Below are 26,190 nucleotides of genomic sequence, written 5' to 3' on the forward strand. Positions count from 1 at the left end.
ACAGTGCTACTAAGGTGATGTATACTTGTTTTTTATTTTTCTGCAGCCAGGGCTTATTTTCGGGGTAGGGCATATATTTCAAGCTACCTTTCCCCCAAAAAAAATCCTCGCATGTAGTGCTACAAAGTCGAGCGACTCTGTAGCACCACATGTGACTTTGTAGTGCTACAAAATCACGCTATCACCGTGAAAATCTGCAGCGATATCAAACGGACCAGCGATGCAATATTCCTGCGATGACATGTCGCCCGTGTGAACGAGGCCTTAATGTTAAAGCTCCCCTAGTGGTGGCTACCGGTAGACAGCGTTTAATGACCAAACTCTATGTACAGAGGAGAACTGAAACTCTGAATCATCATTTTTTTCTCTCTTCGTTCCTCACGTTTGCCTTTATAATGGCCGTCATTTTTATTAAGGCAATCCATGTTACACTGTAACGTTATTCAATAACATGGGGCATGTGCTGCGAGCCGTCCAGCATAATCACACCATTTATCGAAGCCATAAATCAGCCGCTGACAGCAAAGACTCTGACCAGACTTCAGATTCAGGCAACTGAACCGCACTGCTTTATTACATCCTGATAAAATTATAGGAAATGACATAAAATTGACAGCTTTATGTTGATCTATTCCTTCATTTCTTTTCTGCTTCTACCGCAAAAATCAATACGGATTCTGACCCCGAAAAAAAAGATGTATTTTATTATCAAATTTGGACATAATTCTTCTTTTGTATGAAAATCTCATTTTTTTGGGATTGGATTTTCCTGCAGTTTTGTAACTTTTGTCCAAGTTTGTTGAAGGAAGAGTTACATTTTTGACTAAATAGTAACTTTGATGTTCCAGAGTGAATGTTGGCTTTACGTGGGACAACTATCATCCAAATAGTCGCTCGACGAAGCGAAGGCAACAATAGCGACAAACAGGGTGATGAGTGATAATTCGCTCATTTGGTCATTAGTTACAGCTCACCTAAAAAATAGCTGCTGGTTGAGCTAAAGTCATAGAGCACTAACAACTCGCTTAAAGGGGTATTGCGGAGAGTAAACTTTTTCCAAGTTTTTACCCATCCGCTGGATGGATGATAATTGACAGATCGTTGAGGGTACAAATGATGGGATATCCACTAATCCTGAGAACGTGGGACTCGTGCCACTGCTACTTCTCAATGCTTCTCCCTTTTCTGTAATGCTGCAGCGAATAGGTTGCTGATTGCTCATATGTGGCTCCATTCATTTCAATGGGGCAGACAGATAGCCGAGCGCTGTTCTCCACTATTTTCGTCAGCTCCACTGAAATGATTGCATCGGCAGCAGGTATGCGTGGTACCACTCCATTCATTTCAATGGGTGTGACGGAAATAGCCGAGCACTTTGTACTCAACTATCTCGGTCTGCCCCTCTGAAATTAATGGAGCCGTGCTGTAGCCTATTGGTGGGCGTCCAAGTGATCGCACCCCCATCAATTTATCAACTTATCACCCATCTGCTGGGACTTTTGGAAAAAGTTTTACTCTCCAGAATACGCCTTTAAGTTGCCATTCTGAATGACCATTTGGATGATAGGTGTCCAGTGTAAAGCCAGCCTCAGTCTTCTTACTCTTTCTACCTGTGTGACTGTCTTCCTCAATCTCTCTCCAGTACTGTGTAAGGATAGAAAAGAATCCGGGTCTTGGATTCAGTATCAGCGGTGGATTAAGTGGACAAGGAAACCCATTCAAACCGTCCGATAAGGTGAGTGGTGGCATCACCGTATCACCACCTCAGTTGTGATTTTTGTACTTGGTAGGAAATGTACATTCACATCTACATGCTGTGCAGAAGAATCAAAAAGTTTAATGATGCCCCTACCATGTCTTGGTTCTTACCAACACCTTATTTAGGGTTAGGAGGGTCTGCAGCTGGTTCATCCGTCCCACTACAACTTTCCCCTGTAGGAGAGAAGGTCTCACCAATGTCCAGAGAGGACAGTCCCTACATACAAAATGGGTTAACTTGAGCTCGGTCTCCTTTTTCATGTCGGACCTAGTACGCCCACGGAGGTGCTAGAATGAGCTGAATACATAAAAAGGTCTGTACTTTTTCATGTATTAGGCACACTGTGCACTGGGGGAAATTGTACTAACCCCACCATCGGAGAAGCCGGGCTTAGTAAATTCCCTCTTTGGGTTTTTAGACACTTTTGAACAGTTTTTCCAACTTGGCCTAAATTCTGGCAAAATTTCGGTGCACTTTTTGGCGTAAACTTAGCCAATTAGTACGTGGTCTAAACTTAGATTAGACAGCTTTAAAATTTGTCATATTTATCATTCAGCAGTGCCGGTAGGATAAATCTGGCGCCTATTAAGACTGTCTAGTGTAGGTTTGCACTTTCTAACTTTTAGACAGTATTAGTAAATAAGCTTTAATGTGTTTTGAAGTGCGATCTTGGTTTTTGAAGGTTTCGAGGCGCTTGTGACGGTTTTCCAGACAGTTCTCCTCTCACAGATGCTGTAGACTTATGTCGGCCGCGGTTTGACAGGCTAAGCCAACATTTAGGCCGCGTAGGTTGGAGATACAAGCATCCACGGCTATTTATAAGATAATTGGAGGAACCAAAGAAAACGACGTTCTTTCTTTGGTTCTTTGTTTGTGCTGCCGTTTTATGTGCTGTTTGTTGTGCGTTGACTTGCTTGTATGGTTTTTGCAAGTGTTTTTATGTTTTTAATGAATAAACATAGAATTCTGGGTATGACTATCAGCTCAGTGTATAATTCTGTATGGAACTAACCTTGGGAAGGGCGGCTGGGGAAGAATGTAATCAATCTGTAAAATCCAACATGGCTGATTAAGCTTCTTTCCCCCCAAAACAGCATAGGTTGTGGCCCATCATTAGCGTATGATCATAACAGGCCCCATGAAAGCAGCAATCTAATGATTATGAAGTGGTGGGACCCAAGCTGGGTGACTAGGCATCATCATTACATAATTGGTGATCCCCCAGGAGACAGACCATATATATATAGTGAAACAGATTGTTTTTGAATCCACACTTGATGTTGACCCTCTTACTGCCTCAGAGTATATGAACATTTTTGCATCCATACTTCTATTACTCTAATGCGTCAGAAAAAAAAATCTGAAGCAATTTTCCTTGTAGTCTTGATGAACAATCCACGACTGTAATCTGTCTGGAGCTCCTCTGCAATAAACACAAGAAACAAAATTCTGCACCTCCAAAAAAATATAATTAAGGCCTCCTGCAGACGGCCGGCTCAGATCCAGCTGCAAGAATTCTCGCAGTGGGATGCGAGCCGTGCCCCTGCGGCTCACCTCCTCTCGGCGTCTTCTCCACTCAGCTATGTGCCGGCTGCCGCCCCGCCAGCATATGCGCAGAGCAGAGCCGGCGGGTGCATCAACCGTGATGTTCCTGTGCGGACTCTTGCGAGGCTCGCACAGTAATAGGATTTGTTTACTGCGTGAGTTTTCACGCGGTCAACTCGCAGCTGTCTGCATAGGATTGCATTATCTATTACAATCCTATGGCAGCGGGCACGGGTAGAAATTCTGCAGGAAATCCCGCCGCAGAATTTGGGCCAGTGTGCAGGAGGCCTAAGTGTGACGGTGTACATAAGCCATGGCTGCAACAAATACGGTAACAGAAACACACGCTTCAGCACTCTTAGGCCTCATGTCCACGGGCTTTAAATCCGCAGCGTTTCTCCCGCACGCGGATCCGCGCCCCATAGGGATGCATTAGACACCCGCAGGTAGTTAAATACCTGTGGATGTCACTCTTCCCGTCAGGCGCAGATCCGCGTGCGGGAAAAAAAATGGACATGCTCCATTTTAGTGCGGGTCTCCTGTGGGGACGGCTCCCGCAGGCTTCTATTGAAGCCTATGGAAGCCGTTCGGATCTGCGGGACACTTGTACCAGAATTAAACTCACCTGCTCCGGCCGATGCAGTTCTTCCCTTCTTCGTGGCCGGCTCTTCTTTCTTCAGCCCGGCGGATGTGCCCCACGCATGCGCGCGTGACGCTGCCGGCGTGCCGTGCGCATCCGCCGGGCCGAAGAAAGAAGATCCGGACGCAAAGAAGGGGAGACACGCATCGCCCGGAGCAGGTGAGTTTATTCTTATTTTTAGGCCTCATGTCCGCGGGGCAGGAGGGACCCGCTGAGGATTCTACATGAAGAATCCGTGGCGGGCCTGATTTTCCCCGTGGGCATGCGGCCTAACACATTTAATATCTAAATAAAATTGCACAACTGTTCTTTATGCCAACCACATAACAATGCAAGGTTATTAGCACATATATTGCTGTCCCATGTGGCTTATCCTGAGTCCACTGGAGGACTCTAAGCCAAAAAGAGCTGTCTTTTAGAGCTAGGTACCTGCCTAATAAGGTTCGCCTGGCGGATGGCCGCACATGCTTTGATCAAAATATGTGCCAATAACCTTGCATTTCCATGTGATTGTATAAACAACCATTGTGCAATTTTATGCAGATATTAAATGTATATGAGTGCAGAGGCGTGTGTTTTTGTTACAGCTCCTATGCAGACCTATGTGTCTCCATGGTTACAAGCTGCAAACAAACCTTGTGTAGTCTGATCCTTCAGTCATGTGTTACCCCCTTTCATCTGCGTCATCTTCTACAGTCAGCGGGTTATTAAAAAGGACAATAACACATCTGCAGTATCAGACTGCACAGGTTTGGTTTGTAGTCTGCAAACATGGAGACACATAGGTCTGCAGAGGAGCTGTATGCACCAAGCGGCCGGTTATTTTAAAGCAAAAGTACTATAAAAAATGCTTAAAGGGTTTTTTCCAGTTGTAAACGATTGATCGCCTATGGTGGGAGTCCGTTGCTTGGAACCCCTATTGATAAACTGTATACCAGGCCAGTATACTCATGTACTGAACTGAATTCTGCAGAAAGAACACACCGCTGTTCTTACTGTAGTGGCCAGGCTTGGCATTGCAGGCCAAGTTTCCATTTAAATGAATGGGAACTTTGCCTGCAATACCAAACCTAGCCACTGCAGTAAAAGCGGAGCTGTGTGCTTCCTGCAAAAATCAGCTCAGTGCACAGGCACCACAGCCTGGCAAACAGTTAATCTGTGAGGTTCCTGGGGAGCGTACCCCCAGCAATCTACTATTGATCAGTTATCCTGAGGATAGGCGATCAATAGTTTACAACCAGAAAGGCTCTTTAAGGCCCCCATACACACTATAGTTTATTCATATGAACACACCAATAACACAAGGCCTGGACAACTCTCTGTGTACAGTGTCAGAGGAAAAAAGGATCAGGGATATTAAATTTCAACGCCTGATCCTTCTGTACTTTGGGAGATAAGCTGGCGCTAGTGCTGTCTGATTATGGTTTACCACACTAAGCATGCAAACACTGGGCCGAGCCATATGAATAGGGAATGTGTGATGAACAATCGTTTCTCCAACTGTTGTTGAACGTGTAAGGTAAAGTCCCCTGTTGCAAGCACCGAGCCGTGACTCACTCCTAGGCTGACGTCACATCATGACGCTTTCTGGGCAGACTGTTTTCGCGGGGTGGTTTGCCTTCATCTTTTACCCCCCAGCAAGCTGGGTACTCATTTTACCGACCTCGGAAGGATGGAAGGCTGAGTCAACCTTGTGCCAGCTACCTGAACCACATGGGGACTAAACCCGCAAACCTTCAGGTCGTGAGCGTTCCTGCTGCCTAAGCACTTTGCGCCACCCGGAGCTCTGAAGGTGTATAAGGCCCTTGAATCCTTTTTCGTAGAAGGTTGCAGCCGTGAACCTACCCTTTACATTATCCTATACATTAGTCCTACACAGTATAGAGATGTATAAAAACCCATGAGTGATTAACGTTGCATTTGGGTGCGTTGACTATAGCAACCAACCAGAACTTAACCAAGACCACCGAGCATGTTAATGGGGATGGGAACTTATTACGGTTCTCTGTATGATCATAGTATTCCAATGTCTTTGAGCATCTGTAGTATTTGACCGTCAGTTCTGTCTGTGCGGCATTGTGTACCCTGTCTGTGTCATCCCCATTGTGTAGCACTGAGCTTCGTGTCATCGATCAACATCCTTCTCCTAACATCACATCTTTGGATATTAGCCGTCTCCATTTCTTTTGCTGGACACCCAGAGGCATCAAGCTTGAGTAGTATTCAGTATAGAGGACTAGTGAAAGACTCCTAACCTATGTTACTTCTGACTTATAGGGTATCTTTGTTACTAGGGTTCAACCTGATGGACCAGCATACGGTGTGCTCCGGCCCGGGGATAAGATCCTACAGGTAAGATTCTCATTACTTACTACCATAGATGTACGCAGAAACAGACGTAGTGGACAGTCCACGGGGTTCATGTAACATCTGCATGGTGAGTGCATGGTATCATCAAGGCTGGACGGAGCACTTGGACAGCGGAGTAGACCATGGGCTTTCATTGGGGCCACTCATAGATTTTGGGTCCCTACCTGAAGCAGTGAGTACAAGGCATTCTCTGCATGGTAACTTATATACCCTGAACTAGACGTGGTAAGAACCAAGCTGTATGAAATCAGGGGCAAATGCCTCTGGATCTTCACCACCCTGCCCCTAACATGTGTGGCCATTAACACAAGAAATCATTGATGTACGGTATGGCTCTATTTTATGGGCACTGGATGGTATTATTTGGTTCCTGTACAGTGTTACTATATGAGTACTGTATGGAAAAGATAGGGGTGTGCACAGTGTTTGTTTCTATGGACATTAGCACCATGCATACATGGCAGATTGAAGGATATGAGATAGATAGATGGATAGACATAGATTGGATGCACAGGGAGCTCACTCAGGAGTGCATGATGGGCATGATTTGAGGGCGGGGGACTAAATCAGGAGATTTGGTATGCTTCTTTGAAGAGGTGAGTCTTTAGGGCACGTCTGAATTTCTGTGTGTTGGAGAATGTCCGGGTGCCTTGGGGTAGAGCATTCCAGATGATTGGTGCTGCTCTAGTGAAGTCCTGGAGGCGAGCAAGTGACGTTCGTATTACAGGGGTGTTTAGTCTGAGTGTGTTAGTGGATCGGAGTGTGCGGGATGGGTGGTGTATGGACAGGAGGGAAGCAAAGTATGGTGGTGCGGCGCCATGGAGAGCTTTGTGGGTGAGGGTGATGAGTTTGAATTGAGTTCTGTAGTGGATGGGCAGCCAATGCAGCGACTGGCATAGTGCAGAGACATCTGAGAAGTGGCTGGATAGGAAGATGAGTCTAGCTGTTGCATTTAGTATGGATTGGAGAGGGGAGAGTCTGGTGCGGGGGAGGCCGATGAGCAGCGAGTTGCAGTAGTCAAGTCTGGAATGCATGAGGGTGCCAACGAGAGTCTTCAGCATGTTCTTGGTCAGGAACGGCCGGATTTTGCGATATTCCTGGGGTGCAGGTAGCATGTTATTAGACAGATAGATAGATTGATAGCTAGATAGATAATGTGTAAGAATAACACAGGGTATCCATATAACAGTAAGGCCAGTATTTGGTAGAAATGCCAAACAAATCAGTATTGCATATCATTCCATCATATATTAATCCCTTAGTGACTAAGCTTTTTTTGTTTTTCCATTTTCGTTTTTTTCTCCCCCCCTTAAAAAAAAAATCATAACTCTGTTATTTATTCAACGTAGCTCTATGGGGGCTTGTTTTTTGTGGGACGAGTTGGATTTTTTCAGTGGTACAATATGATGTACCATATAATGTACTGAAAAACTGAAACAAAATTCTAAGTGGAGAGAAATGGAAAAAATGAAATTCCTTGGATCATGAGCGCATTGCCTCGGCCAATCAGAGCCGGTGCTCGATGACCAAATCACTACCATTCAGTGAATGACATCATTGAATGGCTGTGATTAGTTCATCGGCTCTGATTGGCTGCGCTCGTGATCCAATCACATCAATCTCTTGCTGGAGGCGGGGTATTTAAGCCCTGTTACAAGGAAGAGAATGCTCTCTCAGTGCCGAGGACTACACGGACACTGCTGGAGTGCCAAGTGAGGGACCCGAACGCTGCATGCTATATGAGTATTAAGACACCCCCTGAAAATAAGACACTGTCTCTCTTTTGGGGCAAAAATTAATATAGGACGGTGTCTTATTTTCGGGGAAACATGTTATATACTTTTAATGTATTGTGTGTTTTGTATAATAAAAATATATAGTATGTAGTTCTCACTCCATTCTTTTATGCTGTAATGAGAAAGATAGATAGATAATGAGAAAGATAGATAGATAATGAGAAAGATAGATAAATAATGAGATAGATAGATAAATAATGAGAAAGATAGATAAATAATGAGAAAGATAGATAGATAATGAGATAGATAGATAATGAGATAGATAGATAGATAGATAGATATGAGATAGATAGATAGATATGAGATAGATAGATAGATAATGAGAAAGATAGATAGATAATGAGAAAGATAGATAATGAGATAAATGGATAGATAATGAGATAGATAGATAGATAATGAGATAGATAGATAATGAGATAGATAGATAGATAGATAGATAGATAGATAGATAGATAGATAGATAGATAGATAATGAGATAGATAGATAATGAGATAGATAGATAGATAGATAGATAGATAATGAGATAGATAGATAATGAGATAGATAGATAGATAGATAGATAATGAGATAGATAGATAATGAGATAGATAGATAGATAGATAGATAGATAGATAATGAGATAGATAGATAGATAGATAGATAATGAGATAGATAGATAGATAGATAGATAATGAGATAGATAGATAGATAGATAGATAATGAGAAAGATAGATAGATAGATAGATAATGAGAAAGATAGATAGATAATGAGAAAGATAGATAATGAGAAAGATAGATAGATAATGAGATAAATAGATAGATAATGAGATAAATAGATAGATAATGAGATAGATAATGAGATGGATAGATAATGAGATAGATAGATAATGAGATAGATAGATAATGAGATAGATAGATAATGAGAAAGATAGATAGATAATGAGAAAGATAGATAGATAGATAATGAGAAAGATAGATAGATAAGGAGAAAGATAGATAATGAGATAAATAGATAATGAGATAGATAGATAATGAGATAGATAGATAGATAATGAGAAAGATAGATAGATAATGAGAAAGATAGATAGATAGATAGATAGATAGATAATGAGAAAGATAGATAGATAAGGAGAAAGATAGATAATGAGATAAATAGATAGATAATGAGATAGATAGATAATGAGATGGATAGATAATGAGATAGATAGATAATGAGATAGATAGATAATGAGATAGATAGATAATGAGATAGATAATGAGATAGATAGATAATGAGATAGATAGATAGATAATGAGATAGATAGATAGATAATGAGAAAGATAGATAGATAATGAGAAAGATAGATAGATAGATAATGAGAAAGATAGATAGATAAGGAGAAAGATAGATAATGAGATAAATAGATAGATAATGAGATAGATAGATAATGAGATAGATAATGAGATAGATAGATAATGAGAGATAATGAGATAGATAATGAGATAGATAGATAATGAGATAGATAATGAGATAGATAATGAGATAGATAGATAATGAGATGAATAGATAGATAGATAATGAGATAGATAGATAGATAATGAGATAGATAGATAGATAAATAGATAATGAGATAGATAGATAGATAGATATGAAATAGATAGATATGAGATAGATAGATAGATATGAGATAGATAGATATGAGATAAATAGATAGATAGATATATAGATAGATATGAGATAGATAGATAGATATGAGATAGATGGATAGATAGATAGATATGGGATAGATAGATAGATATGAGATAGATAGATAGATAGATACGAGATAGATAGATGGATAGATACGAGATAGATAGATATGAGATAGATAGATATCTCTTATCTATCTGTCTATCTATTTATCTATCTATAAGTCTTTCACATCACCACTACAGTAACACCCTGTCTATTAATAATGCTCCAGTCTCATCAAAAGTGTGTGGGCACACTATTTAAAGGGTTACTCCTTGGGGGCGAATTTAGGTTCTTGGCCATCATACTGCAATCCTCTTTACCCCGCTATAATGAAAAACAAACCTCAATATTTGAACTTTGTTACTTAGATATCCATTGGCTTTCTAACTTTTTAAAAAATATATATCTTTGTAGTCATCAAAACTCAATGTAGGTACTAAGCCCCCTCTAGTGGTGGCTGCAGGTAGCCACCATTTTTCTCTGTGCTAGGGATTTGGAGCTCTGTAACTATGGTAAATAAAGAAGCAGAACCAAAAAGCTGAACATTCTCTTTAAAGGGGTGTGCTGGTGGTGGGGCATTTTTTCCCCAGTTTTAACTCATTCACTAGATAGGTAGATCGGCGGGGGTACGATCACTGGGGCACCCACTGATCCCGAGAATAGGGGACCTGTGCCCCCTCTATTTTACAGTTCACCATTCATTCTCTCATCTCTGTAGTGTAGTGGGGGATGCACTGCTGATTGCACATTTGCGGCAGTGCCTCCATTCCCCTCATTGGCGCATACAGATAGCCAAGAACCGCGCTAGGCTATTTCCGTCCGCCTCACTGAAATGAACGGAGCTGCACGGGCCCCATATCTCCATTCATTTCATTGGGGCACGGTCCTCTGCTATCTGTATGAGAGGAATAGAGCTGCTGCTGCGCATGTGGAATCGGTGGATGGGTGAAAACCGCAAAGACTGACCCAGCGCCGGAGTACCCCTTTAAAGCATCAAAAAGTGCTACTCTCAGGAAAGTGAAACTAAAAAATTGTAACATGGATTACGGATTCTGATTGGTCGTTACGGTCCCACAAGGGGTTAATCCATTCTTTTTTTTTTTAGTGTTCCAGCTTAATAAATCTCCTGAAAACACAATGGTGCGAGGGTTTTAGTTGCTAGGTAACATCCCTGACTGATGGTGTTGCTATTGAAATGTGTCAAGGTTACGTGAAAATAACATTTAAGCGGAGACGACCGCCTTTACGGCGGAGCTCATTATTTCCTTTGAAAACTTATCTCCATCGATGTAAGTGGTATATTGTTTTGTTGCGCAGGTGAACCGTAAAATAAGCGCGACCTTCAAGGCTGAGCAGCGCGTCTTACCCCCGGATGCCGCACGCTTTCCTAAGGCTAATGCCCAGCTCTGTTTATACAGTAAAATACTGTATGCAAATGAGCGCGCGGCAGAAGGCTCCTCCGCAGTATCCGAGCGGACCGTGTTATTCTGCCAATTATGCTTAGCAGTAACGCATATTAAATTAGTTTACAGCCATTAAACAACCTTCCTGAGCTCTTCGCTTTCTTGGCAGCCCGAGAACGTATAGGAAGCAGTAAATAACCGCGTCTAATTTAGTGCGCGCCGTGAGCTCGTCAGATGTTTTTAAGTCCTTTTTTCCCCCCAGTTATTGTTTCCATTACATCCTATGGATTTAAAGAGCACTAGGCCTTAAAAGGGGAAATTCCTTTAATCCAGCATCCGATAGTCCAGAAGGTTGCAAAAAGCCAGAGCAGGGGTAAGCAAGATAGAGCAGGGCAGGTGAAGCACATGCCCTTACACCTCCCAAGCTGCACCCCCAGGGTGAGGATACTACACTTTTTTGTGACTGATAAACCAGAAAATCTGGTAATTTGGCCCCTGACGAATATTCGCAGGTAGAGGAAATCTTCGGATTTTCTATTACAGGCATTTTTGATCGGAAATCCAAAAATTTTATCCATCCTCGGCTGACAAAAATCTACAGCGCGTTTTAATTATGTCGGTTTTTACGCTGCAGATTTCACCTCTTGTGTTGAGGAGGTGGAATACAGGGTGAAACCGCAGCAAAATCCAATAGGTGGCGCTGCAGAGGCATCGTTCCATTCCCCTTATCTGCATAAAACAAAACCACTGATTTCAGTGGTTTCGTTCTGACGAGCGGGATTCTCGTGCGCTAATATTATGTGTGCCCCATCTTTCTCGCATGTGGTTTTTCTATGTGTGAGAGAAGGCAGGGCCGGAACGATCTTCCTGCTTATCTCTTTTTATCTATGCGCAATAGCGCAAAACTAGAACGGTAAAAAAATGACTATTAATTTTGCCTGGTTCATGCACCATTATGCTCCATGGCGGCGAGCATATTTGCGCATGCGCCCATGTTTTTGAGCCCTCAACTGTATTCGTGGTATGCTCTTCAGGGTGCTTTCACACGGGACGGACGTAGTCCGCAGGACGCAGCGCAGATGCGAATTTTGTTGCCTTCCTAACCCTTTAGTGACGCGGCCTTTTTTGGACATGGCGATTTTTGGAAGATTTTCATCTCCACTTTTCAAAAGCCATGACTTTTTTATTTTTCCATCGAGATGGCGGTATTGTGGGGGCGTTTATTTTTTGCGTGGCGAACCGTAGTTTTTATCGCTGCCGTTTTTGTGTCCGTGTAAAGTATTGGAAAACGTATAATTTTCTGGGGGGGGGGAGGGCAGGAAGGAAAAAAATGTTAATTTGTCATTGTTTTTGTTTTTTACAGCATTAATTATGCAGCATGGATGACATGATAATTTTTGTCTGTGGGCTGCTACGATTACAGCGGTACCAAAATTATTACTTTTTTTTCTCGTTTTTTCCACTTTTGCACAATACAAAACCCTCTTTTGTTTTTTTTTGCTTTTCTTTTGTTGCATTCAAAGTCCCATAACTTTTTACTCTTCCATGGACGGCGCTCTGTGAGGGCTTGTTTTTTGTATGATCAGCTGCAGTTTTTATAGGTACCATTTTGCGGTACGGACGGCTTTTTGTTCACTTTTATTGTGTTTTCTTTGGGAGGCAAAATGAACAAAATAAGCATTTGGTCTCCGATTTTTTTTTTATGGTTTTCAACATGCAGTATAAATAGTGTATTGAATTTATAGTACGGGTCATTACAGATACGATGATACAATTTTTTTTTACATTTTTTCTTTCCACAAACGGGAAAGTGCACAAAAGTTTTTTTTTTCTTTTAATACTATTTTAATTTTTTTACACTTTTTAGGGGACTTGAACCAGAAAAGCTCTGATCGCTATGATAATGCATTACAGCGCTTCTGTACCACAATGCATTATCGCTCACAATAGCAATCAGAGGCAATGACAGGCCCGGACACCAGTACATAGCGTCCGGTTGCAATGGCAGCCCTCCGCAATTATATCGCAGTGGGCCGATAATGTCACAGAGGGAGCGTGTTACCTCTGTGAACCCTTTAAATGCCGCAATGTACATTGATCGTGGCACGTAAAGGGTAATGAGTGGGGATCGGTGTGCTCATTGATCCCCAATATTGCTCGGGATGCCGACTATGAATCATAGACGGCTTCTGCTGCTGGGTGGCACGGGCTCACTTCAGAGCCCATGCCATCCACATGACGTAAGTTTACATCCTGTTGTGTTAACTACCACCCTGCCAGGACGTAGACTTACATCTTGTGGCGTTAAAGAGTTAACTGCAGAATACATTCTGCAGAACATCTTGCGGAATTTCTTGTGTTTTTTTCCATAGACTTTAGGTGCAGAATTACATATCTTGTAATATCCTGTAATTCTGACTGTGTTCCCTGTAATGGGTGCAAACTCGAAGATTAAACTAACTGTGACTAGTGACTAGTGAGTTCAGCTGGGGCACGGCTGCTGTTTTTATGGAGGAAGAGATAAGCAGCTACTAATTCCATTACGTTTTGGGTAACAAAGGGTTAAAGTTAAACCGATTCCAAAGCAGTGTGTCCCTATTATATCCAACGTCTTTGGGTTTCTATTAGTATCACACTAGGCAAAACTAATTCACTTTGTTATACCTGGTGAAGGGCGGAGGGGGTGGAACATGACGTAGGGATTCAAAAAATACCAAAAACAGAACTCACACCCGCATGCTCCGCCCTCTCAGGCCCTGCACTAGGCGTAACACGGAAAATCGAATGTGTGAGCATTAAGTATAAAGGAGAGGGTCACACAGGGGATCTTAGTACAGCAACCTGCGGATGCCCCTAGGTGTCGAGCAGTGGGGTCTGGTGGGGGGATGTCACCAGGAGTAGAGCAGCGGGGTCTGATGGGGGGATGTCACAAGATGTAGAGCTGACAATGGGGTCTGATGCAGGGATATCACCAACCAATCAGTACAGACATTTCCACTTTTGGATCTCCCAGAGTCCACTGTTGGCCACGTTATTGGGGGATGGAAGCCATTAGGTGTGTGCGGTGCCGCCACGTTCAGGGAGACCTCGTAAACTGACAAAACATGGACCACAGAGCCTTGTACAAGCTGTGAAGACATTACACACATTGTCTGCCCTCACTCAGGAGGTCTCACAGGTCATTAGAAGATCTTTTAGCACCAGAGCCCTCCGTAGGGAACGGCATGTGAAGGGTTACCATGGACGAGCGGCTGCACACAACATCACAGTAGTGAATGCACAGCGGCGCCTGCGATGGGGCTTGAAGCGTCGGACTATAAGTGAGCAGAAGCAAGTGTCCTGGACAGATGAATGACACTACACCATCTTCCAATCGGATGGCGGCACTTGGATGTGGTGGTTGCCTGGAGAGCGGTTTCTACATGACTGCATCGTCCCAACACTGAGGTTTGAAGGCAGTTATGGTGTGTGTGTGGTTGGAGGGACTAGGGCCATTGGTTATGGTGAAGTCCACCTCAACGCCAGTGGGTATAGAGACATTCCGACAATGTGGCATTACCTACCATGTGGCAATACTTTGGTACAGCTCCGTGTCTCCACCAACTTGACCGATCACCATGTCATGCGCCACGCAGTGTTGAGGTTTGGTCTGAGGAGCAGAACATCTGAAAACTTCATTGGTCGGCCTAAAGTCCGAATCTTAATCCCATTGAGCATCTTTCAGATGAACTAGAACGCCGTATCCGTGTATGGCCAACATGTCCATCATACCTCGCATCACTATCTGAAGCTCTCCTCGAGGAATGGAGGCAAATCCCTTCGCACATCTGTGAGAATTTGATGCAAAGCGGTCTTGGAGGGTTACTGCAGTCATTGAGGCCAAAGGCGCCCAACACCGGATGGAAAAATGTGAATAAAATCAAATTTCATAATCTTCTAACATAATGTAGCTCGTATTGCTCTGAACGGTATGCAGAACACCTCTTAGTAGAGGCAATAGGAAGCTGAGAATTTTCGTAGGGAGGGGTGAAGACATGCGCTCGCCATGGTTTCAAGATGCAAGCACAGGTGCAGCCCAGCAATTAGTAGTATTTTGCTGTTATTTATTGCAGTCACAATGTGTATGGGCACCCTACAGGTGAAGTGAATAACTCTGATTATCTGGCGATGATGGCGCCTGTCGGGGGTGTGGGGGTATATTAGGAAGCAAGTGAGCAGTCAGTCATTGATGATTATGTGTTGGAAGCAGGAAAAATGGAGAAGCGTTAAGATCTGAGCGCCAAATTGTGATGTGTAGACGGCAGGTTTGATGCGAGGTTCCCAGTAGTGCCTACCAAAAGTGGTCCAAGGAAGGACAGCCAGTGAACTAGTGGCAGCGTGATGGGTACCTAAGGGTCACTGATGTGTGAGGAGTAAAGACCACTCATCTGATTAAAGCTCACAGAGGAGCCACTATAGGAATAAGTACTGATAAAGTTCTGGCTGATGATGATAGAAAGGTGTCTGATCACACAGGACATCGCAGACCGCAGTGTATGGGGCGGTGTAGCTACAGACCGAGCACAGTGCCTGCGCTGCCACCGCCAAAAATGTCTACAATGAACAAGTGAACATCAGAACTGGACCATGGAGAAATGGAAGAAGGCTGTGTGGTCTGATGAATCAGATTCTCTTTTATATCATGTGGACGGCCGGGTGCGTCACTTACCTGGGAAGAGATGGCACCAGGATGCACTATGGGGAGAAGACAAGACGACAGAGGCAGTGTGATGCTGGGTACTTGGGTCGTGCCATCATGTGGATGGCCGGGTGTATCACTTACCTAATGAGAAGATGGCACCAGGATGCACTATGGGGAGAAGACAAGACGGTAGAGGCAGCGTGATGTTGGATACTTGGGTCCTGGCATCATGTGGACGTCCGGGTGCGTCACTTACCTGGGGGAAGAGATGGCCCCAGGATGCGCTATAGGGAAAAGACAAGACACCAGAGGCACTGTCATGTTGGATACTTGGGTCTTGACATCATATGGACAGCCAGGTGCATCACTTACCTAGGAAGAGATGGCACCAGGATGCACTATGGGGAGAAGACAAGACACCAAAGGCAGTGTGATGGGCAACATTCTGCTGGGTACTTGGGTCCTGGCATCATATGGATGTGCCATGTATCACCTACCTAACATTGTACAGACTGGTTCTCCCCCCCCTATGGCAGTTGTATTCAGTAGGATATTGCCCCCAGCCACACTGCAAAACTGTTCAAGAGCAGATGAGAAACATGACAACGAGATCAAGGTGATGACTAGTCCTCCAAATTCACCAACCTCAGTCCCGTTGAGCTTCAGAGGTCTTGTGGAGTCCATACTTCGAGAGGTCAGGGTTGCTTTGGCATCACGAGGGGAACCTATGCAATAGTAGGCAGGTGGTTTTAATGGCTGATTAGTGAATATCCCTATAGATAGTATAGATAGATAGGATAGAAATAGGAATGTAACCGACATTCTGGTCTGAACAAGCACTAAAGAATTCAGGATGGGCAGAGTGCAATATGCCATGTATACCACTGCTGCCATCTGGTCCCCAGGACATGTTAATGCAACTTTTAAGTATATACTGGTAAGTCTTATATGAAGAGGTTGCAGGATTGGTATTTGTGGTAGGTACACAGTTGTGATCAATGCTGCTTCTCTATTCTGTTACAGTATAGACACAGGTAATACTGAAGTATAGAAAAACCATCCCTAATCCACGGGCACACACATAAGACTGAAAGGTCATGACTGTGTATACATGCATGGAATGGTTTAGATATATCAGCCATTTCTCAGTTGTGGAATATGACTAAACTGATAATATAGCAGTACTTTTAGTATCCAGCGAGCTATTACCAGTCTACCAGTCCCTGGAGCCCAGGGTATTACTTGTCCAAACTGTCCTAGGAGTGTAATAGTGTAGTACTCCACAAAGTCCCCGGAGTCCAGTGGTTTATTCCCCAAACAGGGCCTGGAACCCAATGTGTTAGGACTCCAGATGGTCCTTGGTGTCTAATAGTTTAGACAGTTCCTGGAGTTCAGTAGTGTAGTACTTCATAGAGTCACTGGTGTCCAGGGCTTTAGGGACCTTTCACACATGCAGAATATGTCTGCAAGATGCACCTAAATACCTAGAAACTTCTGCACCAAAATCTGCATGTATACACGAGGGGTAGGGAGCGGAGATCCACAGCAGCAGATTACGCTGTGTTTTTCAAAGCATCTTGTAAAACGTGGGAAAGGTCCCTCAGAGCCCCAGATAGTTCCTGGTTTCCAAGGATTTAGCTCCCCCCAGACAGTCCATGATGTCCAATGATTTCGTTCCCCAGACAGTTCTTCATGCACATTGGTTCAATGCCCCAAATAGTACCTTGTGTCCAACAGTAGTGATCCAGACAGTCCCTGGTGTCCAATGGTCTAACGTCTCAAGCATTCCTTGTTGTTCAATGGTTTAGGACTCCATTTAGTCCCTGTTTTCTAGTGGTTTGGTGCCGCTGAGTCTCCACTGTCCAGCTCTTTAGGGTCCTTCCTCATATTCAATGATTTAGTTTTCCAGACATACAGCACTGTGCAAAAGTCTTAGACAAGTGTGAAAAAAATGCTGCAAAGTAAGAAATGCTTTCAAAAATAGAAGTGTTAATAGAGTTTTGGTCAATTAGCAAAGTGCAAGCTGACCGAAGAAAAGAGAAATCTCAATCACATCATTATTTGGTGTGACCGCCTTTTGCCCTCAAAACAACACTTGTACACAGTTTTTGAGAGAACTCAACAGGGAGCACAGATCTTCTGTGGATGTCAGCTCCCTCCTTCTGTCTCTTCATGTAATCTCAGACCGACTGGATGATGTGAGATCAGGGCTTTGTGGGGCCAAATCATCACTTCCTGGACTCCCTGTTCTTTTTTACACTGCAGATAGTTTTTAATGACATTGGCTGCATGTTTGGGGTTGTTATCCTGCTGAAGAATAAATTTGGAGCCAATCAGATGCCTCCCTGATTGTGTTGCATGATGGGTAAGTATCTGCCTGTATTTCTCAGCATTGAAAACATCATTAATCGTGACCAAATCCATTTGCTGAAATGCAGACCCAAACTTGCATGGAGCCTTCCCCATGCTTCACTGCTGCCTGCAGACACTCATTATTGTACCACTCTCCACCATGCTTCACTGCTGCCTGCAGACACTCATTATTGTACTGCTCTCCACCATGCTTCACTGCTGCCTGCAGACAATCATTATTGTACTGCTCTCCACCATGCTTCACTGCTGCCTGCAGACACTCAATATTGTACTGCTCTCCACCATGCCTTAGTGCTGCCTGCAGACACTCATTATTGTACCGCTCTCCACCATGCCTTAGTGCTGCCTGCAGACACTCATTATTGTACCGCTCTCTACCATGCCTTAGTGCTGCCTGCAGACACTCATTATTGTACCGCTCTCCACAGTGCTTCACTGCTGCCTGCAGACACTCATTATTGTACCGGTCTCCACCATGCTTCACTGCTGCCTGCAGACACTCATTATTGTACTGCTCTCCACCATGATTCCCTGCTGCCTGCAGACACTCATTATTGTACCGCTCTCCACCATGCTTCACTGCTGCCTGCATACACTCATTATTTTCCCTCTCTCCACCATGCTTCACCGCTGCCTGCAGACACTCATTATTGTACCGCTCTCCGCCATGCTTCACTGTTGCCTGTAGATGCTCATTATTGTACTGCTCTCCACCATGCCTTAGTGCTGCCTGCAGACACTCGTTATTGTACCGCTTTCCACCATGCTTCACTGCTGCCTGCAGACACTCATTATTTTACCGCTCTCCGCCATGCTTCACTGTTGCCTGCAGACACTCATTATTGTACCGCTCTCCACCATGCCTTAGTGCTGCCTGCAGACACTCATTATTGTACCGCTCTCTACCATACTTAGTGCTGCCTGCAGACACTCATTATTGTACCGCTCTCTACCATACTTAGTGCTGCCTGCAGACACTCATTATTGTACCGCTCTCCACAGTGCTTCACTGCTGCCTGCAGACACTCATTATTGTACCGGTCTCCACCATGCTTCACTGCTGCCTGCAGAAACTCATTATTGTACCGCTCTCCGCCATGCTTCACTGCTGCCTGCAGACACTCATTATTGTACTGCTCTCCACCATGATTCCCTGCTGCCTGCAGACACTCATTATTGTACCGCTCTCCGCCATGCTTCACTGTTGCCTGTAGATGCTCATTATTGTACTGCTCTCCACCATGCCTTAGTGCTGCCTGCAGACACTCGTTATTGTACCGCTTTCCACCATGCTTCACTGCTGCCTGCAGACACTCATTATTGTACCGCTCTCCGCCATGCTTCACTGTTGCCTGTAGACACTCATTATTGTACTGCTCTCCGCCATGCTTCACTGCTGCCTGCAGACACTCATTATTTTCCCTCTCTCCACCATGCTTCACCGCTGTCTGCAGACACTCATTATTGTACCGCTCTCCGCCATGCTTCATTGTTGCCTGTAGACACTCATTATTGTACTGCTCTCCACCATGCCTTAGTGCTGCCTGCAGACACTCATTATTGTACCGCTTTCCACCATGCTTCACTGCTGCCTGCAGACACTCATTATTGTACCGCTCTCTGCCATGCTTCACTGTTGCCTGTAGACACTCATTATTGTAATGCTCTCCGCCATGCTTCACTGCTGCCTGCAGACACTCATTATTGTACATTATTTATGTAAATCGCAAATGATTTGGTTTATTTGTTAACAAAAGTATTTATAGTCTCTTTAGAAAGATACATTGAAAACGAGGCTAGAGGTCACCTGACTTAGGCTGTCTGTCCACAGGCGTTTTTGAATTGCGTTCCCTGCGGCGATAATCCGGCTGCGATGAACGTAGTGCCCGCTTTCCATAGCGTTGCTATGGAAAGCGCAGCCCCGCTGTCCACAAGCGGAGAATCATAGCGATTCTCCGCTCATGGGAGGCAAAGCGCAGCATGCTGCGAATTGCTGCAATTCTCTGCGGTGAGCCTATCTGTCAAATAGGCTCACCGCAGAGATCTGTCTGCTGGCTCCTGCTCCCGGGCGGCAGCTCCCACAGCGGAGATCCGCCGTGGGATATCCCAACGTCCGTGGACAGGCAGCCTTATACATATGCATAACTTGTTTCAATTCTCTATCATTGGTTACTAACCCTTAGCACATGCAGTGACGTCGGTCTCCGGGCAAAACTTCTTTTAGTCACTTACTGTTTGCTAACTGTCTGAGATTGTTAATTGATCTATAAGCACTCCTGAACTTAGTTAAGGCTTACATTGTAAAATATATGTATATAAGAGCAAATAAAAAACTTTTATCATCTGTTTTACTATTTGCTAATCAGAGTATGATTCTAAAGGCCCTTTTAGATGGGATGAATGTCGGGCAAATGATGCCCAACACTCGTCCCTGCATGGACTAGTATTGCCAGCTCACAGTGGAGAGGCTGCAGGAGATTTCTCTCCTCGCGCTCCCCCGCCCTTCTTCATTGACATAACATAGTGGCTGTTCAGTACTGAACGGCTGCTATATACACTGAGCGATCAGCTCATTGTCCAGCGCCATATGCTGCATAAATGATGGACGATGAGCAGATTGCTGAGTAAAAATAGCAACTGTTCAGTACTGAACGGCCGCTATGTCAAGTCAATGGAGAGGGGCGGAGGAGAGCGAGGAGAGAAATCTCCAACACTCTCCCCATCCCCCTGCTGGCCGCTCTGTGAGAGAGCCAGCACTACTAGCTCCCATGCAGGAGTACTGGAGCGAGGACACACAGGGACGAGTGTCGGGCATTGTTTGCCTGACATTCGTCCAGTCTAAATGGACCCTAAAACAAACTCCATCTTTAATCAGCTGTTTTCCCCTGAGCACACACTTGTGAGTGAGTGAAGATCAGTCGCAGCTTTTCTTTCTTAGGCCTTGTAATCTTCCGATTATCCTAATTTTCTGCCAAAATATCTGAATACGTGTATCAAGTAAGTTACAGAAAAGGAGTGGGAAACAAGTGGGTGTTCAAACACTATGGTTTCTCTCATAGTAGAGACCTTGCTGTTTCAGCATAACTACCATGCGTCTTGTTGCTGTGCTCAATCTTGCTATGGTGTATGACTTGTGACATGAAACTGTCTTCCATAACCTCACCTTTTGTAGCAATTTTTTTAATAATGATGATCATTATCACCCGTTTGATATAATCGGTTAATCATACACCTGACTTTAATCCTACAAAATCCCTGACTGTTTGCAAGCGTCCCTAGAAGAATTGACGCTGTTTTGAAGATAAAGGGCGGTCATACTAAATATCGATGTGATTTACATCTCTTTCTTTGTTAAGTCCCTTTGCATTTTGTTAATTGACAAAAATAAACTTTTAACATTTCTATGTTTGAAAGCATTTCTTACTTTGTAGTATTTTTTCCACACTTGCCTAAAACCTTTACCCGGTACTGTTTATCATACAGTACTAGAGATGAGCGAACGTGCTCGTTTAGGACAAATACTCAATCGAGCAACGCTTTTTTCGAGTAACTGCCTAATCGGGCGAAAAAGATTCGAGGGGCGTGGGGCGGCGGGGTGGAGCGGGGGGTAGCAGGGGGGAACAGCGGGGAACAGGGGCGAGCTCTCTCTCTCTTTCCCCCCACTCCCCACCGCAACCCCCCGGCGCCCCCTGAATCTTTTCACCCAATTACGCAATTGCTCGAAAAAAGTGATGCTCGATCGAGTTATTGTTCTAAACGAGCAGGCTCGCTCATCTCTATACAGTACATATATTGCATGGAAGGACAGACAGGTCATCTAACCAATGTAGCACCCAGCATTGTAATATGTGATTCCTATTCCTTTCTGTTACAGGCGAACGGACACAGCTTTGTACATATGGAGCACGAGATGGCCGTCTCGCTCCTGAAGAACTTTCCAACCACAGTGGACCTTGTAATTCAACGTGAGCTTACTGTCTAAATATTTTTATAAATCGGTAATGATGATATCAGACAGATCTCCTTCTTCTAAGACAATTTTTTTTTTGCCAATTGCTGGATCAATGGCAAAGTTCAGTGCCAAATGTAGGATAAATGTTGACTATTGACTGACATGTGTTGACGCAAAGATACGTAGGAGACCTAATGTGGATTCGAATCCTAATAATTCTATTGTGTTTGTTTGAACCATTTAGCCTGAGGCTGAGCGTTTGGTGCAATTTTATAAAAACCAATAATGTTTCTTCCCAAAGCGGATTTTACCGTCTCGAGAGCGTGGAAGCACACGAGCTGCTCTTCTGGTTCCTGAAAAAAAACAAAAAAACACCATTAAGCACTGCCTCAACGTTGTATATGCCTTTTATATAGAACATAAAATTACCTAGAAGGAATCGCAAGTCATATTTTGACTTCTATACGAAAAAAAAAAAAAAAACGATTACAAAACAGAAGAATATTTTCTTAACTTACAAAAAAAAAAATTGATAAGAAAGTATTTATTAAAGATGTAGATGTTACGCTGAATTAATATTTCCCTTTTTTATACATATAAATATATATATATATATAAAATAAAATAGATACGTATGCCTTATGGAAACCACTTTAAATGTGTAGACTTAATTCCGTTGGATTAATTTGACTTCATTAAGACAGAGGAAAGCGCGTCGGGTCATCTCACTTGTATAGGGTGGAGGTAGGGAAATAGGTCAGGGGGTGGCTGATGGCATAGACATAAAAACATAGTACTTCCCACCAAAAATAGGAATTAAAAAAATCGGGTTGGTAATAAATATGGCCGCCCTAGACCCAATCTAGGTCCTGAAAATAAATTGTGGAGGATGACTCTAGGGAAGATGGGTACCAACCGGGATGGACTGGCCATTTGGGCATGAAGGCATGACCACAAAAACACTCCTTACAGCGAGCCTCTGGTTTCGGGGCAAAATTCTTCCTCGGGACTGGATGGGGAGAGGAGTATATTACCTGCAGTTGCTTTTCTCTGCCATCGGTCTGTTCTGCTGGTTCCGAGTCCCGTTTTCCTCCTTTCAAGATACAACTTCCAGACAAGCTAATCCCCACAGTGCGTTGGTAGTGTTAGACAACTAATGCACTACCTGCTCTGATTGGCCGGAGCTGCTCACATGATCAGCAATGGCCAATCAGAAAGCAGTGTGCATCAGATGGTTAGAAAATTGCTGACGACATCATGGACAGACGAAAACCTGGAACCGGTGGATCTTAGGGGCAGCAGATAAGAATAACTGTAGAGAACACACCCCCTTACCCCTTCCCGTCTCTGGATGGAATTTTGTCCCAAAGCCAAATGGTTGCTTTAAAAGGGTTGTCTTATCTTGACAACCCCTTTCCATATGTCCTGTTAGGGAATATGGACTTCATAAAGGCGGACCCTCTTCTTTGACTTGAAGTGAAGGGTCAGTAACAAACAACAGCTCTTGCTCTGGCAGACCAAGTCCACCTATATATGACACAGACAGCCTTTCATTTGAATTGCCGCATGTAATACTACATTCCACCTGTAGTGGCTGCTGCAGGGAAAATAAGCAGCCAAAGGCAGCCTCTTCCCAACTCTTGGCAATCAGCTGATGACAGTGGCTGCTCTAATTTTACAGGAATTCTCTTTGATAGGCAACCGCTATAAAATGCAAAAAAAAATTTAAAAACAATGGGGCTGATCTCTTTTCATTGGTCTTAATATGATTCCCACCGTCAGAATATGAGGTTAAAGGGGTTATCCAGGCAACGCCCACTGGGATGCACCAGATTCGGAGCAGAAGCACTGCTCTGACACCTGTATAGTGGCCGCCGCTCGTAATTGCAGGCACAGCTCTCATTCATTTCAATGACAGCTGCGCCTGCAATTACAAGCACCTACCACTACACAGGGGTTGGAGCAGTGCTTCCACATTTACATTGGTGCATCCCGGCAGGCGCTATCTGTATAACCCCTTTACTATATAAAAAGGCCACCAAATATGTAATGGCTATAGTGGTTGGTAAGTGGCCCATGACCTTCAATGCCCAGCTCACTCTTAAAGGGGTTTTCCAGGAATAAGCTACTGATGACCTACCCTCAGAATAGGTTGTTAATAGTCGACTAGCAGAGATCTGCCCCTCAGAATCGCCACCAGATAGCTGATTGAATTGAAAGCCCACTCTAGTTCATACCAGGCACAGCACTGCACATTGTATAGCGGCTGTGTCTGCTATTGTAGCTCAATCCCATTCACTTGAAAGTAACTGAGCTGCTCTCAGGCCAGGTAACCGAAGAACAAGACATCACAGGCCTGAGAAGAGGCCACAGCAATCAACCGAGCACCGCAGCCTCTTCAATCAGCTGATCGACAGGGATCCTGAGCAATGGACCCTCACATATCAACGATTGATTACCTTTCCTGAGGATAGGTCATCAGTAATTTAGTCCTGAAAACCCCTTTAATCCACCCCTAGTACCAACCTTTGTGGCGGCTATATCGGTTGTCACAAACCTTACCAAAAAGCAGCTAGAAACAAACTTTTAGCAACTTGAAGGGGACAACCCAGAAACTTCTATCTGCTAGTAAATTTTTGATTTCAAATCAGAATGCCCTTTAAAGGGTAGGTGCACTGCGAAACCGCAGAAGACGGTATTGGTGAGGATCAGCAGAAGAAAAAGGGCACAGAAGATATTAAATGGAGCACATACCCTTTAAAGACTTTTTTTTTTTGCTAAGCAAAAACTTTGCCGAATGTTTTAAGATCCATATCAAGTTCCACAAATGCATCAGTCATTGGTACCGGTGCCTGAAACGAAGGCCTGAAGAAGCAATTAATCAGTCATCTCTTCAGTTGACCGTCTGGCACCGGAGCCGCCACCCTCTGCTTCAGTCCCAAGAATTCAAAAATTTTCTGACCACTATCCCACCAGTGTACGGACTCTGCTTCCTCTACTCTCCCCACCTTCCTATGAACTTCAATGAATGTTAAAGACTCAAAAGTTATTTTGTTTTTTTGGGGGTGAAATTCAGTTAACTGTTTATAAAATCTTTGTATATTTTTTATGTTGTGGCAAGATGGAGCACCGAGGACTGTTAGCTTTTCGACGGCATGTGATCTGTTTTACCCTTTTGGCTTTGTTTATTACTAGGATATTTTTCCATGCTTTGAAGCGCTTCTGTGGAAGATTTTGAATAAAATTGATTCAGATCTTTAGTACTGATGTAACAGCCAGACACTTGTAGGCTGCTTGGTTTTTTTTTTTTTTTTTTTCTTTTTGTCGATTTTTGGTTCTTTTTTTTTTCTTAACAGAGGATTAAAGTGTTAACTACATGGTGTCTATTTCAAGCCTAATTCAACTTCAATAACTGCATACACAATGTTTAGTTAATATTCAAACACCTCTGAAGAGTCCATGAGGATTTTCTTAGTAACCGCATGTCCTACTGCCTGGCTGACTACTGCTTGAATACATGCGGCTACATCTACTGAGACATTCACAAGACGCTCTATCTGCTGCGCAACAGACTGCCTCTACATGCTGCTGCTATTTCGCCCGATACACCCCATATGCTCAGCTGAGTCGTGCATGCGTTCTTAATGTGGAAAGGGAAAAAAGCTGCTGCCGGACACCTCTGGCAGCGGCTTATCTGCCTGGTAACAAAAGGGTTGAGCATTGAATTCCAGCTGCCTGATCCTTCTCTCTTGCCATCCGCTGTCAGGGCAGAGTCAGGAGGCCCCCAATCACAGTGGAGGATCAGTGGGTTCAGACGATATACAGGGTGATCAAAATGAAATTAGAGGGGAGGGGTTTATATTTGTTGAAAATAATTAGTACCAAATATTGCCACCAGGTGAATATGTGGCGCTCTTGAAGTGTAAGATATAGGAGTATAATGTTCTTGTTCTTGTAGATATGATACCTTTTTAGCA

The 26,190-nt window shown here is 43.8% G+C and overlaps 1 protein-coding gene across 1 annotated transcript in view; it reads left to right on the forward strand.

Annotated features, from left to right (window-relative positions):
* Window positions 1-25,521, forward strand: part of LRRC7 (leucine rich repeat containing 7) — a 345,019-nt gene extending 319,498 nt beyond the window's left edge. The window contains exons 25-27 of the mRNA XM_066597771.1: window positions 1,643-1,735; window positions 6,222-6,296; window positions 22,136-25,521. Coding sequence (XP_066453868.1) covers window positions 1,643-1,735; window positions 6,222-6,296; window positions 22,136-22,243 — 276 coding nt within the window. The 3' untranslated portion in view covers window positions 22,244-25,521. The remainder of the gene's footprint in view (window positions 1-1,642; window positions 1,736-6,221; window positions 6,297-22,135) is intronic.
* The last annotated feature ends 669 nt before the right edge of the window (window positions 25,522-26,190 follow it).

This window comes from Eleutherodactylus coqui, chromosome 3 (genome assembly GCF_035609145.1).
Source record: "Eleutherodactylus coqui strain aEleCoq1 chromosome 3, aEleCoq1.hap1, whole genome shotgun sequence".
Taxonomy (NCBI): domain Eukaryota; kingdom Metazoa; phylum Chordata; class Amphibia; order Anura; family Eleutherodactylidae; genus Eleutherodactylus; species Eleutherodactylus coqui.